General features: G+C 44.1%; 1 protein-coding gene across 1 annotated transcript in view; it reads left to right on the forward strand.

Moving 5' to 3' along the window:
- Positions 1 to 283: 283 nt before the first annotated feature.
- The window catches only part of ESYT3 (extended synaptotagmin 3), a 37,959-nt gene continuing 26,012 nt past the window's right edge, over positions 284 to 12,230 (forward strand). Inside the window, exons 1-4 of the mRNA XM_083407830.1 lie at positions 284 to 836; positions 8,267 to 8,308; positions 8,894 to 9,028; positions 9,593 to 9,669. Coding sequence (XP_083263956.1) covers positions 522 to 836; positions 8,267 to 8,308; positions 8,894 to 9,028; positions 9,593 to 9,669 — 569 coding nt within the window. The 5' untranslated portion in view covers positions 284 to 521. The remainder of the gene's footprint in view (positions 837 to 8,266; positions 8,309 to 8,893; positions 9,029 to 9,592; positions 9,670 to 12,230) is intronic.

The following is a 12,230-nucleotide window of genomic DNA, read 5'->3' on the forward strand; positions in this document are numbered from 1 at the left end:
ACCAACTGAGCTATCCAGGCTGCCCACCAGTGCTCGATGGAAGGAGGATTCAGCTTGTGCAGTAGAACCCCCTACCGCCAACCTAGAGTCCTGAAACGCCCACTAGTGGGCGGTAGGGACCAGGTTGACAACCCCTGGTGTAGATGGCCCTTTGCTCGATGGACCAATAGTAGCTTCCTCCTTCGCCATGAAACGAGAGGCACTCTAGAGGGCAGCAGAGAGCAGTGGGTGCCTCTTCCGCCCATGGTCTCTCCCACCCTAGCCCCTCCCTTGAGAGAAGCCTAGGGGGGCGGGGCAAAGCGCCACAACAACAACACCTGCGTGGCTCGGGCTGTGAGAAGCCTTGGAGCCGCTGAGTGGCGTCCGCGATGGTCGCCGCTTTGGAACTCTCCGCGCGCTAGAGAAGCGGCAGCTCCGTCGAAGCGCCTGGCTGGACGGGCGGGGAAAAGCGACGCCGCCGCCGGTCCTTCGCTTGGGAGCAGCTCCGCTTCTTCTTCTTCTGCGTCTTCTTCTTCCTTGCCATGCCGGCGACGGCTCCGCCGGGCGTTGAGCCGAGCGCCGGAGCGCCGGCGTCGGGGGAGCCGAAGCCTGTGTCGCCCGTGCTCCGGCACCTGGGCTCGTTCGCGGCGCGCGCGCTGCTGTGCCTGGCGCCCGTGTACCTGGCCGGCTACGTGGGGCTCAGCTCGAGCTGGGTGCTCATCGGCTTGCTGCTGTGGATGTGGTGGCGGAGGAACCGGCGCGAGAAGCGCTCCCGGCTGCTGGCAGCCTTCGGGCTCGTCGAAGATGAGAAGCAAGCCATCAGCCAGGGCATCGCCTTGCAGCAGCTGCCGGCCTGGGTAAGCGCGCGGGCGGGGGAAGGAGCGCCCCGGGGGCGCTTGTGGGGGACCGCTTTGGATCCCCCATGGCAATCTGGAAAAATCGTGCCCGTTTCCTTATTTATCAGCCGTGAGGTTTATTTCTTTGCGTTGAGGTTTGTCTTACGCATTTATAGACCGCTTCATTTTCAGTTTCTAAACCGGTGAGGAGCTTTTCAGAAGGAAACGGAAACAATATTTGAGCCAAAGCAGATTCCCTTTCAGGTTGTCTGCTTTTGAAACTGAGAAACAGTGATCGGCCTTGTAATTTATCACTTTTTCTGAATGGTAATTCTCCATTCTGGTGGTGTCATGTTGAAAGATTGGTCTGAAACTTTGGAGGTAAGTGGTAACTAAGCCAAGAGATGCCACCCCAGCTTATTGTCAGTAGGTAAATTTTAAAAATCTGTTAATAATTAATGTGACTTTTTAATATCCTTAAGCTACTGCATTGAAGTGCTGCTCTGGTCCATACTCAGTAGAAATCTAAGATTTGAGTGGAGTCTTCTTTGTCACTAGAATCACAACTTTACAGATCCTTTCCCCATGAGGCCTTGAAAGCCAAATGTGTGTCTAGCTTTCAGTATCTGGTTTTGTAATGTATATTTAATTGCTGTTAATAGCCTTTAAATGTTTTTGAATGGTTTTTGTTAATCTTTTGTGGTCACACTGGTTGATGTTTAAAAGCATGAAATGTTGTAGGTCACTTATAATGCAATCCTGTAAACTTCTTCTGAGAAGTAAGCCCCACTGAATTCAGTGGGACTTACTTCTGGTGAAGTGTTTATAGGATTGCAGCCTCATACACTTCTGTGCCGCCTTTTTCAGGCTCCAGGCAGCTTATGAAAACAGTTAAAACAAAAACTGTTATCAGGAAAGAAAACTTAAAACTCATGGCTGCCACCTGTAGTTGTTTGCGGTTGTTTCCCCTGTGCTTTTTTCTTTTTCTGATTGGCTGTCCTGATAGTGAAAAGGTAATATGTTGTTGGTTTCCCGTTTCCAATCTGTCTCAGCCACCATGACCAATGGTCAGGAATGCATTTGGAAGGCACAGCGTCACCATCTTCTGATGATTTGTAGAGGTTCTCTAAAGATGTAACTGAGCTTGACAGTGTTAGTTTTATCACAGCAGTGAGAGGGAAAATGTTTATTGACAAGGGGACACACCTGACCTCTGCCTCCCGCCCCCCCAGCCCCAGCCCCACTTTTATATTAAGGTAAAGGTTTTGTACAGCATCTGAATAGTCCCAGTCCAACACTTGGATAACAGGCAGTATCTTGAAATGTATGTGCTTGTGAGGCCACTGACATTAATATGCCATTAGATGTAACAGTGATGGCTAAAATAAGTGTGGTGGTTCATCTGTTCAGTGAACTGAGATGATAGAGAGTTTGGAGTTCAGATTTATTGTGCTCTCTGGAGCCCTGGGCAAACCACATGTGAGGTTAATGGGTATTTGTGTGATGGCTAAGCTTTACTCAGAGTAAACCCATTGAAACAGATGAACATGATTAAGTTGGGCCTATTAACTTCAGTGGGCCTATTCTGGTTAAAACTTAGCTGGATGCCATTTTTCGTTTCTGAACCTGTTGCTGTTGTTGTTTTAAATGTAGAGTTGCATCAGCTGGGACTGGCAGTGAAGGAGATCAGAGGGGGAACTTAAACCTTGCCTCGCTTCCTGAGGTACTGAGGGAAACCCCTACTCTGAAGCAAGGGTTTTCTTTGTGAGGAATAGGATTGCACTGTCAAACTCATATAGTGTTCTCTGCCTGAAATGCAATTGGCTCTACAAGAGCAGTAACATGCAGAGGGAAAAGTGCAATTTGCTACACTTGACCCTGAGGCAATTTGATCATAAGTTTTGATCATCTGTTTGTTTCTGTGCTGCTTCCTCACAAAACTGTGCCTAAAGTCATTCGCAGGATGAACAAGAGCAAGTATAACAATTAAAAAAAAAAAAGGAGGAGGAGCAACTTGAAATCAACATGATCTCAGTAAATAAATATTTAAAAATCAGCCTAAAGAGCCTTGTATAAAACAGTGTAAATATGCTAACCTAATTAATTCAACAGTTTAAAATTAAGCAAGAGAAAGAATGGCAGCATGCAAAACAGGGGTGGGGGGCTATTTCCAAATACTATCCTACAGAAGCTCAACTTGCGTGCATTAAATGTAGCCATACCATTCCCTTGTTGCAGGCTTCTCCTCCAGCTCTCAACCCTGGGTCTCCTCTCAATTTCCCCCCAATCTTTTACCTAGGGAGGTAGATATTGCTGCTCCTCCTTCAAGTCCCATCTGCACTCATAGCTTTGATATTGTTCACCTCTCTCCACCAAACATCTATTTCAATACTGTCTTCAAGGCACTCAGAAACCACCAGAAGCCACATTTGTTTGTTTGTTTGTTTTGAGCCACATTCTTGGAGAACCTTGGATCACAAGAAAATCTGTCTTCAGGGCGCCCTTGTGACTCCTAAATATTATATTAGTGTATCCTTCTTTAATCCTTGAGTGGTATTGTAGCACTGGCAGCTTATTTATTTATGCATTGCATCATTTTTGCATCCCGCCCTTTCTCCAAACAGCTTAAGGTGTGTTCACATTACCACCTGAGAGAGCAGTGAAGTTGTCCCCCTCCCCTGCATTTCACAGCTCTTCTCCCCCCCAGCTGTTCACATCAGTATGGCTTTGATTAATTTCTGTTTGTGTGCACCAGGGGTACACAACCTGCAGCCCTCCAGATGTTGTCGGACTACACCTCCCATCATCCCTGATCACTGGCTATGCTGGCTGGGGCTGATGGGAGTTGTAGTGCAGAAACATCTAGATGGCAGCAGGTTGTGCACCTCTGGTGTACACAGATGGCTATTGCTCTGCCTCTTCAGTTGGAGGCAGCAATACTTCTGAATACAAGTTGGTGGAATCCACAGGAGGGGAAAGTGCTCAGATCCTTCATATGGTCTTCCGACAGGCACCTGGTTGCCCACTGTGAAAACAGGATGTTGGACTAGGAGAGACATTGGCCTGATCCAGCAGTCTCTTCTTATGTTCTTATACATAGACTGGGGGGCAGCACATTGATGAACAGGGATGTTTTATGCACCTTGGCTAGAGATGAATTAGGAATGACTGAAGGACTCTAACCTGTGTAAAACACAGTTTGATGTATCTGATAACAAAGGATACATATGCATTTTGGAGAGTGAACATGAATGAAAAACCCAGCACTGGCAACTCTGGAAGTTCACAGTAAAAGAGACTGTGAACCTAGCCTTCGTCTGTGTTTCAGCCTCTTCCACCCTGGGAATATCACTAATCCTTGACTCCCCCACAAGGATCTACTCCACCTCCCTATTTGCTGCAGCTGTGTCAATGTTGCAGTCAATCACACACACACACACACACACACACACACATACATATCTCTCTCCCCGAGCAGAAGCAGGCCTTGGTATTGTACTCTGGAATTTCCAACGTATTATCATGATGCCTAAAGTATCTGAAATATTTTCCCATGCTTGAATGTTGCTTGTCCAGTTTCTATTGCTTCATAGGTTTCTCTTTTACTTCTGTACAACATAATGTGCAGAAGGTCAAGAGCAGCTTTTCCTCCTTCACTGGAAAAAAATATTTTACGTAGAAAAGGTGTTGGCAGTTATAAATAGTTGAGAACATTATTAGACTTTCAGAAGGAAGTGCTTTAAAGGTAGATGCCTCTGTGTGATCATTTCTGCTTGGAGTGACATAGGATACATTCACGACCACAAGCTCACTGTGATGAAAGTGTTGGTCTGGGTAGCGTAAGCAGCAGAAGGTTGCATCAGTCGGGCCTGTTTAGAGCTGGGTTTGCCAACAACAAATGGGCTTTCCCTGTGTGTGAGGTTTTATTATGCATGTTTTTAAGTTTTTACTGCTTTCTTGCAATGGGAGGGGCCCTCATTCTTGACATCAAACTCTTGAACCTGCTGGTTGTCTAGCTAGCTTCAGTCATTGGGATGGAATACTCAGGAAACTCTTATATTTGATGCTCCCATTTGATATTGAATACAACATATGATACAGATGTTTTCTCTCTCAGACAGTACCATTTGATCTTGCTTCCTGCAATTGTTCCAGCTCGGTTATTTGCATGTTATGGCATTTGCTCTTGTGTAACAAAGAGGAAGCTGTCAAGGTGAAAAACATTTTGTTTTTACTGGACAGCAATGCTCCACTTTCTATTTACACCTGTAAAACTGAAGGTCGACTATAACATTCATATAATAGGCAAGGAAGAACTTTAGGTTGTATTCAGTGGTGACTTTGCACAAGGTGGGGTGACTTCATTTTTGCAGATTACTGATACGCATCCAGGCTCTTCACAAAAGCTGTTTCCAGAGGTTGGAATACTATTTGCTCTCATAAAACATTTCCACTGACACTGGTATATAGGGCAAACTATTTTATAAGAGTGTTTTTAAACCACCAATTCATTTTTTAAAAAATAACACCATGGAAGTATACAACCAAATAATTAAAACATCATAAATTTGGATCCACATTCAGAACATTATTCCCTTAGAGAAACTGATATTTTATCACAAATAATCTAGGTAGACATTATTCTCTTGGAACATTGAAGTAAGATGTAGCTCAGTTGTGTATTCAAGCTGTAATAAACTGGTATTTTATAGAGAAGAAGAGCAGTTTTGATTAGTATGAAAACTGCAATTCATAGTGAATCAGAATTCAGAAAGGCTTGACAGTTGAGGTCAATGCCACTTGGTTCCTGTGGTATTGGTCTCCTTTATTACTAAATGCCAGCAGTGTTTGATCTCTAGCGCCTGAGAGGCTGCACATTTTATCATATAAGAGTAACACCAATGTGTTAATACCATTTACTGTAGAAGATGAGGTGATTTTAAAATTCTGTGTGTGTTGACCTCTAGAAAAAGCATAGTAACTGCTTATGTGTGGAAAGGCATGCTGGAGGGCTTTTATGTTTTAATTTGTAGATGGCAAGAACTAGACTTAGCTTGAAACCTCCACTCTTAAAAGAAAAGATGCAAATTAATTCATAAGAATGAAGCTCCTTTATATCATGTCTATCAGATCTGTCTATCAAGCTCAGGATCTGTATATCAAGCTCAGGATTGTCTACTCTGAGAGACGGCAGTGTTCCCTAGGCTTAGCTAGAGGTATTGCTCATGACGTGATCATTTCAACTATTCAGCTAAAAAAAATAAAATGCTGGGCTTGAACTTTGGACTTTTGGCATGCATGGCATGTGCTCTACCTTTCTAATAAAACTGTATTTGAATTAAGGTGAGACTTTTCCCAAGTGCACCTGTGGAAGCAAATTGCTGAGGCTACAATCCAATTTGCTAGGGAAAGGGACGCGAGTGGCACTGTGTGTTAAACCACAGAGCCTAGGATTTGCCGATCAGAAGGTTGGCGGTTCGAATCCCCGCGACGGGGTGAGCTCCGGTTGCTCGGTCCCTGCTCCTGCCAACCTAGCAGTTCAGAAGCGCGTCAAAGTGCAAGTATATAAATAGGTACCGCTCCGGCGGGAAGGTAAACAGTGTTTACGTGCGCTGCTCTGGTTTGCCAGGAGCGGATTAGTCGTTCTGGCCACAGGACCTTGAAGCTGTACGCCGGCTCCCTCGGTCAATAAAGCAAGATGAGCGCCGCAACCCCAGAGTCAGCCATGACTGGACCTAATGGTCAGGGGTCCCTTTACCTTTACCTTTACCTAAGCCCCATTGACATCAATAGGTCTTACCTCTCAGTAGACAGGGTTAAGTTTTTGCTGTGAATATTTTGGGACAGCAGTAATTGTCTTGGATTCACATCTATATGGGCCATGAACAGTGTGTATCTACCAAATTTTACATGTCACTAATGGCTGGTTCAGACAGTGCTACAGAAGCAAAGTTTACAGTAGTGGGAGGAACTTGGAGTCAAGAGATTTGGTGTCTGAGACGATCTTCAAATGGAGAATTCGTCATTCTTGGAGCCAGTTCAAATGTTAATAAATAGCAGGCTATAGCATAGTCAGTCTGAAGGTTCAGGTACAGTGGTACCTTGGTTCTCAAACATAATCCATTCCAGAAGTCTGTTAAACTTCCGAAACGTTCAAAAACCAAGGCACAACTTCTGATTGGTGCAGGCACCCCGGAAACAATAGCCGACAGCCGCAGTGGACGTTCGGCTTCCAAAAAACGTTCAAAAACTGGAACACTTATTTCTGGATTTTCGGCATTCAGGAGCCAAAGTGTTTGAGTACCAAGGCATTTGAGAACCAAGGTTCCACTGTATTTGAATGCTCTACCAGCTTAAACAGCAATAATAATGCAAGGATTAAACCCTTCTTGTTCTTAACATATTAGCCTTCCACAATCAGGGTATCTTTTTACCCTGAGGTGTATTCAAAACAGAATTGTCCCAGCTTGAGTCTGAAGAGGTCCTGTCTATTCCACAGACACAGTGAATGTTTGAGTTGGCTGAGCTCTATGAACTGAATGGTGCAGAAGCAAGTGAAGCCCAGAACAGAACCCCAAGCACCATAGTCAGGAAAGTTATGTAAATTCTACATCGGTTTGAGTTTTTGTGGAACAAATAATCTTGTGGAAACCCCAAAGCTTCTGGTGTATGAGGGGGTCTGCTCTAACTTCCCATAGTTTGTAGGCATTGTAGGTCTTGTTTTGAGCTGTGTCCTCTTACTGCAGCATAGAAAAACTGCCCTGGTCATGATGGAGAATAATTGGCTTGTCAGGCGGCTAAAATAGGCACTTCTTTCATCCCTAAGGGAGCTCAAATTAGTCAAGGCAGAGCATAACTGGATGGGTGTGTGAGAGAGACAGACATCCATGCTATATAATTAAAGCACATGGCTTCCCCCAAGGAATCATGGGAACTGTAGTTCGATAAAGGAGCTGGAAATTATAGCTTTTTGAGGAATAAGTTACAGTTTGCAGGAAATTGATGTGCTTTAAATTTATGGCAAGGAAAAAAGCAGCCGTTTAGGATTTGGACTCTGGAGGATTGGCCTCCTGTTACTGAGAATTTGATCCTGCCTGTGTGCTTGTTTCTTTTGACTGTATTGTCAAGAATGCCTTATATGCTGACTGTTCTGTCTTCTGTAGGCCACTGACTCAATGAAATTAAATTTCCCTGTTGGGAAAGGGGAGCCCAAAGCAGTATTCTTGAATGCGTAGCCGTAAGATTATCACAAGCTTCCTTGGAAACCCGTTACTAAGTTTGCCAATGCACACACATCAATGGACTATCTCCCATTGAAAAGAACCTCACAAGTTGTTCTGTGCACCATAGTTTCTCATCAATGTCTTTCATAATCCCATTGTCCTTACTAGAATTCATTTTCGCATAAAAATGAGCTCACATCTCGCTTTTTTGTTCGTTCTTGCTTGCAGGTTCACTTCCCTGATGTTGAACGGGTGGAATGGCTGAACAAGGTGAGGCACTGAACCAACATCAAGACAAGTTTGATCTGGACAGACTTTATATACTCTCTTTAAAGCTAGATCTAAAACACAGCACATAAATGTCCAGTGAATAAATATATTTGCTCTAGTGAGTGGGTGGGTTAAATTCTCATGTTGGGCATACCACTTTTCAGGCAGTTTATATAAGGTTTACATAAGAATTATCACTGGCCACTGGGCTATTCAAGTTCTGGACTGCATTTACTTGAGACCCTCTGTCCTTCTCATGTGTTTTCAGTGCAATCCTTGGTGCTGAATGCGTTTCCTGCTTCTGAACGGTTGGTGAAAAGGGTGGTGGTGGTGATGATGTATTTGCACACCGCCAGCCTCTTCACCACCTCGCCATTCCCTCTCTCCTTCCCAGTAAATGGCAGTGGACTCCACTCCTCACTGAGTGCTCCTGCTGTAATCTGATATTTTATTTTATTTTTTTAAAAGGAAACTAGCAAACTCTCTCTCTCTGCTTGCTATCTTTAGATACTCAGAACCACAGTACAGACTCCATTGTATGATGCAAAGCTTCTATTCTTTTTTTCTGCTTTGTGTGGTATTTAGGTTCTTGAACAGGCCTGGCCATACTTTGGGAGCATCATGGAAAAAACATTTAAGGAAGTCCTTGAACCAAAAATCAGAGCTAAGAACGTGCACTTGAAAACATGTACATTCACTAAAATCCAGTTTGGAGACAAGGTAAGGTGACGGCATTGGCTGTGAAAACCTAAGCTAATTGATTTTGGGATATGTGGCTTGGGCAGGGGGAGGAATAGTGCTTAAAAGCAAAGTAACTTCTATATACCTCTTTGTGAGAGATTTCCTCCTCTCTTCCTGCACCTCCATTTATACTAAGTATGTGAACTGCTTAGTTTCTGCTCTTTAGCGCTTTAAAAAATATCAAGAAGTGTAAACAGCCAGCCCTTGTTAGGACTGTAACAACTTAGTGTCAGTCTAACCAAAATATTTGGCTTTGCCTTTAATTTTCTTTAGCAGCATTGTTAAATACCAGAATTCCTCTTCTCTGGGAGGGATGTTCAGTTTAGGATGCCTTGTTCCATTCTGATTTAGAAGTTAGCAGGACAGGATTTAGAGGGCAAGTTGTCTGCTGTAACCAAGTTCGAAGTTCTGTTTCCTCTGCGATTTAAATGGGTCTAGTCTGATATTTGAACATTCTTGTTTTCGAAAGCAATTGGACCTTTTTTCAGTATGTTGCTCATCACAGTGGCAGATAACACTGTTGTGTGTCTTCTCTGCTTTCAGTGCCCTAAAATCAAAGGAGTAAAGGCCTATACCAAAGAAGTCGATAGAAGACAAGTGATCCTGGACTTGCAAATATGGTAGGCTAGTATTGCTCCCCGCCCCCTGCTGCCGCCCTATAGCTTGTCACTGAGAATTCTCCGATCTTACAGTGCAGTGGTCAAGGAAAGTCAATGAGCTTATTTGGGCACCTTGATAGAATTGCTTTCCATGAATCAATTATATCAATCAATTATGTTTTCTATCCTCCTCCTCCTCCGAGGCCTCAAAGAGAAGGACATATGCTGCAGCACTGAGAGATGTTTGAAAATAGTTTGGGGGAAATGCTACTTAAGGAAAGTACCTTTATTAGTATTTAATGAATGCAGAGCCTGTGCTGTCTGTTGCTATTTCTGCGCTTGCATATAGTCCTGTTCCTACGTTGCTAAAAGAGAAAAAGTGCAATGGGCAGTTACAAGGGTCTCTGCAGCCTGGTTCGCATGTCAGATCATCATAAACCAAGCTATGGCTTCTCAGGAGGACTATGGGAATGTGTGGGCTCCCAGGGAGGAACTTGCAGTTGTTTTCCTCCTCACCAGTCTTTTTACTCCCATACCATACCATGGCAAGGCAAGGTTTGGCTTAGCCTGTCGTCCAAATCCAGGATTGTGGTTAATCTCTCTCCTAACTAACCACAAGCTGCAGCCAGTATTTATTCATGATGCTGCAGGTGACTGTCTCTCTGGCTGCATTTAGAACATGGCAAATTTTAAAAACAGGAGCCTCAAAACTGGTGTGGTTTTGAGAAACGAGAAACACTTGAAGGTATGTGGATGGTGCCTGTGAAAGTTCACCAGCGGAGTGTTACACATATTCTACAAAACTACAGAAAAGCCATGTGATTTTATATTTGTTGTGATGCTGAATCCTTCTGCCATCTTGACTTTCTCAAAGTTTCTAGTCTTTATAGCTATGAGTGTGCTGAAAGGAGTGGCAAAAATATTACTTTGGGTGTCCCCTTGCTCTCCAAGGGCAAAGTAAAATGATTTGTCATGAATTGTAGAGTTGGAAGGGACCACAAGTGTCATCTAGTCCAACACCTTGGAATGCAATAATATTTTGCCCAACATGGGACCTGAACCCACAACCCTGAGATTAAGACTCTGATGCTCTACCAGCTGAGCTACCCCAGCCTACAGTAGTCTCCAAAACCCCATAAAACTGCAGATTCCAGAGAAGCTAATTTGGGCAAAGTATTGTGTGGTGCTCGCTTGTTCAAGCCAGTTCTTTCTAAGACGTGCTGTTGAGTTGCTTTAGTGGGGAATGCATTTGGGTTGTTGTTGTTGTTTTAATGGAACAGTGTCCTGGACACAACTATGTGCCCTCTGGGGTAGGGCATATCATTGTGAAAATGATTTGTGGGTGTCCTCTCAGATAGGGCTTGGACATGCAAGTAGCTTTCCATTACAAATAGGCCAGTCTTGCTTGGCTGGTATCCGCAGTCCTCCTTATGACTCACAGAGGATGCTGTGTTGAGGTCACCTCAGGAAGAGTCCCAGCAGAGGGAGGATCCAAGTGGACCGAAAAACCTGCTCATCCAGTTGGGCACCTTGGAGAATGTTGCCTTGCCTTGTGAACTGGGAGCAGCTGTCAGATCCTTTCTGCGGCTCAAAGAAAAAGTGGGAGCAGCTGGAATTCTCTGTTTACACCTGTAATGTGACAAATGCTCCACAACTTTCAGTGAGTTTAAATGTGACCTGCAATAAAGCTAAGCAGGTTAAACATGGAGAAGAATTCCTTCCTATCAGAGTGTTCTAGCTCTATTCTGAAGTCTTCTGAGGTTTGCTTTTCAATGTGAAATTGCTGTTTTGGGGGGAAGGAAAATAGTCAAGATTGAGGAGAAACGAGGACCTATCACATTTTGCCATGTTGTTCCCCACAACAGTTCTTTCTGCAACTTGCTGCTTTGGTGCCATTTTTTTCCCTATCTTTGAAAGGCTTCTTTGCTGCCTGATCTCAACCAATTAGGGAACACGTGATGAATATGGGAATTACCTAGGACTCTGTAACCAGGTGTGGTTATGTGATGACATCACATAGGGCAAGCAAAGACTCCCATTGCCCTCACTCTGGATGAGGAAGGGAGAGAGGAACAGGCTCTCTAGTTGTCCAGGTCAGCAGGGAAATGCACCGTGTCTTCTTGGAGTCGTGATTCCATTCCCTGCTGTAGGGCAAGACATTTTTCCTCCCTGGCCTAGCTCTTATTTGTGCATAGCTGTACACAACCAGCTTCGGCAGAATGTGAACACGTGCCCTGCCTCAGCTAGTCCATTCTGTGCAGCTGAGTTGGGGAGAGAGAGAGCTTTGGCATGGTTACTTGGGCAATGCACGCACCTCTTTCCACCCCCTTGCAAATAGTTTACACCTTTTGCAAAAGGGTTGGGAGATTTATTTATTTTTAAAGGACATATGGGTTTTGCAGGTTTGAGACAGCTCACAAAACATTGCTGTTTTGACTTAAACCTATTTCCAGATTTTATAGTTAGCTTTTGTTAAACATTGGCATTACTGCAGTCTTGTCTATGTGGTTTAGAAATTCTTTAGATTAGCATAGGCAAGTCTGATTGTGTGGAATTGACAGTCATAAGAACATAAGACTGCG

This window comes from Podarcis tiliguerta, assembly GCF_965153285.1.
Source record: "Podarcis tiliguerta genome assembly, chromosome: 1".
In the NCBI taxonomy this organism is placed as follows: Eukaryota; Metazoa; Chordata; class Lepidosauria; order Squamata; family Lacertidae; genus Podarcis; species Podarcis tiliguerta.